General features: G+C 61.1%; 1 protein-coding gene across 1 annotated transcript; it reads left to right on the plus strand.

Annotated features, from left to right (window-relative positions):
• On the plus strand, positions 1-3,461 carry LOC100834467. The gene is made up of 2 exons (XM_010241718.3): positions 1-1,518; positions 1,617-3,461. The coding sequence occupies exons 1-2, from the start codon at positions 341-343 to the stop codon at positions 3,310-3,312; spliced, it is 2,874 nt and encodes a 957-aa protein (XP_010240020.1). The 5' UTR covers positions 1-340; the 3' UTR covers positions 3,313-3,461.
• The last annotated feature ends 384 nt before the right edge of the window (positions 3,462-3,845 follow it).

Consider the following 3,845-nt stretch of genomic DNA (forward strand, 5'->3'; position numbering starts at 1 on the left):
CCTTTTCCGTGGGGACGCATATACGACAGGAAGCATCCGTGCAGAGCGAATACTATACTGAGCAATGGATATATTATCAGGAGTCTGCAATGTGTAAGCATCGTCCGCCTCTTTTCCTGATTCCTTTCCAAAAGAATAGAAAAGACGCCTACGGGCACTCAATCGCCATGATTCCGGGAACGAGCACAGCACACGGCGGCGGACCGGAGCAGTATATATACACACCGCCAGCCGTCCAAAGTGCAGTATACATATACTCCGCTCCGCCGTGTGCTTAATTAGTTTTTGTTCCCCACCGGGCACCGGCTGGCCGGAATCAATCAAACATTCGCGGAGATCGATGGCGAGGAAGTCCAACGAAGAAGACATGGTGTTCCTGTGGAAGTGGCGCAAGTACCTGCTGCTGCTGGCCACGCTGGTCGCCAGCGTCACCTACGTGGCCGGGCTCAACCCGCCGGGCGGCGTGAGGTCCGAGGAGCTGACAGCCGACGCCCCAGCGCCCGCGCCCACGCCCGCTCCCCGCGTGCGGTTGACGTCGCCAGCCGCTCCGGCGCCGGCGCCCGAGGTACAGTACCCGAACCGCGTGGGCGACCCGGTGCTCCGGAAGACCTACAAGGCCCGGTACACCACTTTCTTCTACTGCAACGCCACCGCCTTCGTGGCGTCCCTGGTGATCATCATGTTCCTGCTGGACCCTCGCATCAGCCGCAACCCCTCCGGGCTCACCGTGCTCCGCTCCGCCATGCTGCTCGACCTGCTCGCCCTCATGGCCGCCTTCGCCGCCGGCAGCTGCCGCTCCGTGCCCGGGTCCGCCTACGTCTCCGCGCTCTTCGCCGTCGTCTTCGTCTACGTCTTCGTCCACGTCCAACTGGCCTCCTCCAGCTGCGAACTGGCCAACTGTCTAAAAGCCAAGGAAGACCCGACAGGCGTCGCCGCGGCGGAGAGCATCAAGGAGCGGCGCAAGTTCCTGCTGCCGCTCGCGAACTGCCTAAATGCAAAGGAGGACCCGGCGGACGTCCCGGCGGAGAGCATCAAGGAGCGGCGCAAGTTCCTGCTGCTGCTCGCGACGTTCGCGACGCCGCTGACGTACGGCGCCGGGCTGGCCCCGCCGGGCGGGTTCTGGAGCGACACAAAAGATGGGCACACGGCCGGTGCCCCGCTGCTGCACGACGGGCCCTACAAGATCCGGTACCACGCCTTCTTCTACGCCAACGCCACGGCCTTCGTGGCGTCGCTCGCCATCATCATGCTGCTCATGAGCAGCACGCTCAGCGGCCGCCTCGCCAGGTCCTACGCGCTGCCGGTCTGCGTCCTGGTGGAGCTGCTCGGCCTCCTGGCCGCCTACGTGGCCGGGAGCTGCAGGAGGGCCGACACCACCATATACGTCGTCTCCCTCGCCGGCGCGGTGCTCCTCAACATCTTGCTGCAGATGGCCGTCGCCGTCTTCGCCATGGACATGTTCGAGAAGTGCCGCAAATGGGTCTGCGATGTCCTGACGTGCGCCAAGTGGGGGCCAGGGTAAGCTGACATCGCACATGCATGTTTATTAATGACATTAATTTAGACATCGACCACCAATGTACTGACTACTGTGTCACCAACTCACCATGGAACAGTAAGGAGGCGAGGACGACAGAGCCTGCAGACACGCCGGGTGCTGCTGCAACGGGCAGCGGCAGTACTAGCCAGGATGAAGATAAGCTTGAGGAGTCGCGGTCCCTTCTGCTGCTGCTGGCCACGCTGGCGGCGACGGTGACGTACCAGGCAGGGCTGAGCCCACCTGGCGGCGTGTGGCCGGAAGACGACGACCAAGACCATCCGCAGGGACCGAAACGCACCCCGGGGGACCCGGTTCTCCTGGACGTGTACCCGCAGAGGTACAGGGCCTTCTACCACTGCAACACGGCGGCGTTCGTGGCGTCGCTGGTGGTAATCATCATCCTGCAGAGCAGGCAGCTGAGCTCGCGTGGCGTCTTCGCGCTCAAGACGGCCATGATCCTGGTCCTCTTCGGCCTCATGGGCGCCTACGCCGCCGGCAGCTGCAGGGACGTCCCCACCACGATCTACGTCTCTGCCCTTGCCGTCGCCGTCTTCGCATACTCCATCGCCAAGGTCATGGCCTACACGGCCCATGGCCAGAGCAACGCGATGCAGTGGGTGCAAGGCAAGCTGGAGAGCATCGCAGGCGAGCGGGATGAACGCGTCGACCCCGACAGGAACCGCAAGTTCTTGATGCAGCTCGCCATCCTGGCCGCCACTGTCACGTACCAGACCGGGCTGAACCCGCCGGGCGGGTTCTGGCCGCAGAGCGAGGACGGATCGCTAAAGCCCGGGGACCCGGTGCTCCTCGATCACTACGGGGTCAGGTACCAGGTGTTCTTCTACTGCAACGCCACGGGGTTCATGGCGTCCGTCGCCGTCATACTGCTCCTGGCGAACCAGACCCTGTACAAGCAGGGGATCCGGAGCAACGCGCTGCACGTCTGCGTCCTGATCGGGCTGCTCGGCCTCATGGGCGCCTACGCCGCCGGCAGCTGCCGGAAGCTGCGGACCTCCATCTACGTCTTCGCGCTCGTGGCCGCCGTGATCGCCTTCCTCCTCCTGCAGATCCTGCTCTACATGTTCGCGGGCTGCGTGAACTGGTTAAAGGAAGAACAGCAGCAGACACGCCTCGAGCGGTGGCTAAGGAAGCTGTTCCAGCCCCTGTCGAAAGGGCCGGCGGGTGACAGTAGCAAGGATAAGAACAAAACAAGTGAGGTGTACAAGAAACACAAGTACCTGATGCTGCTCGGCATCCTGGCGGCGAGCGTGACGTACCAGGCGGGTCTCGCGCCCCCTGGCGGCACGTGGGGCGACGACGACAAGGCGGCGTCGTCGCCGTCGTACCTCAGCAGGGCCGGCAACCCGATCATGCTCGACACAAACGGGAAACGGTACCAGGCCTTCTTCTACTGCAACGCGACGTCGTTCGTGGCGTCCGTCGTCGTCATCCTGCTGCTGCTGCAGCGGAACATGGAGCGGCGCGGCGCGCCGCTGTGGGCGATACAGACCGCCGTGGTGCTGGACCTGCTCGGCCTGCTGGGCGCCTACGCCGCCGGCAGCTGCAGGGACTGGGAGACGTCCGCCTACGTCATCGTGCTCGTCGCCGTCGTCGTCATCTTCATCACGGTGCACGTGCTGCTGTCCATCCAAGTCGTGATGACCAAGGTGAGGAAGCTCAAGGTGTACCAAAAGTGCTTCGGTGATCCGGAGATTCCTCCGGAGAAAGCAATTAGTGTTGACCAGGTCAGCGGCAACGCTACCGGTGCGTAATTTGATTGCGAATGCTGCTGATTGGAAACTTGGGAGGGATTTTGGTTTTGACTGGCTCGTATGTGTGGTACTGCCGTAAATTTTGATTCAATTCAATTGTTCGGAACAGTCTCAGACTGCTTTATTCAGGTATCTTGTAGAACTCAAAATACCTGAGGTTTTCGAGCGCCAATATTTGAAAAGATAAAGCACTGCGTGAAAGTGACGGCAACGTGGGGATCTGTCAGTGACCGAACTCGGGAATGCTGCTGAACCCCTTTGTTCGTGAAGGGCGAGGGAGTTGTGTCGTCAGTAAACAGCGAACAATCATGCAAGAACACACGCGATTTACTAGGTTGGGCCCGCCGAAGCGTAATACTCCGTGCTACTTGTCTGGATTCTTTTGAAATGGCGACATTGTCTTCAGGACCCTTTCCTTGCTCCCTGTGGCTCCAAACTACTAAGTACAACTCTTCTTCTTTCTAGCTACCTAAACTAAAAGCTCCCCAGTTCAACTTGAATCACCCCTCTCTACACTGCCCCTGGTCCTTCTT

Source organism: Brachypodium distachyon, chromosome 5 (assembly GCF_000005505.3).
Source record: "Brachypodium distachyon strain Bd21 chromosome 5, Brachypodium_distachyon_v3.0, whole genome shotgun sequence".
Taxonomy (NCBI): Eukaryota; Viridiplantae; Streptophyta; class Magnoliopsida; order Poales; family Poaceae; genus Brachypodium; species Brachypodium distachyon.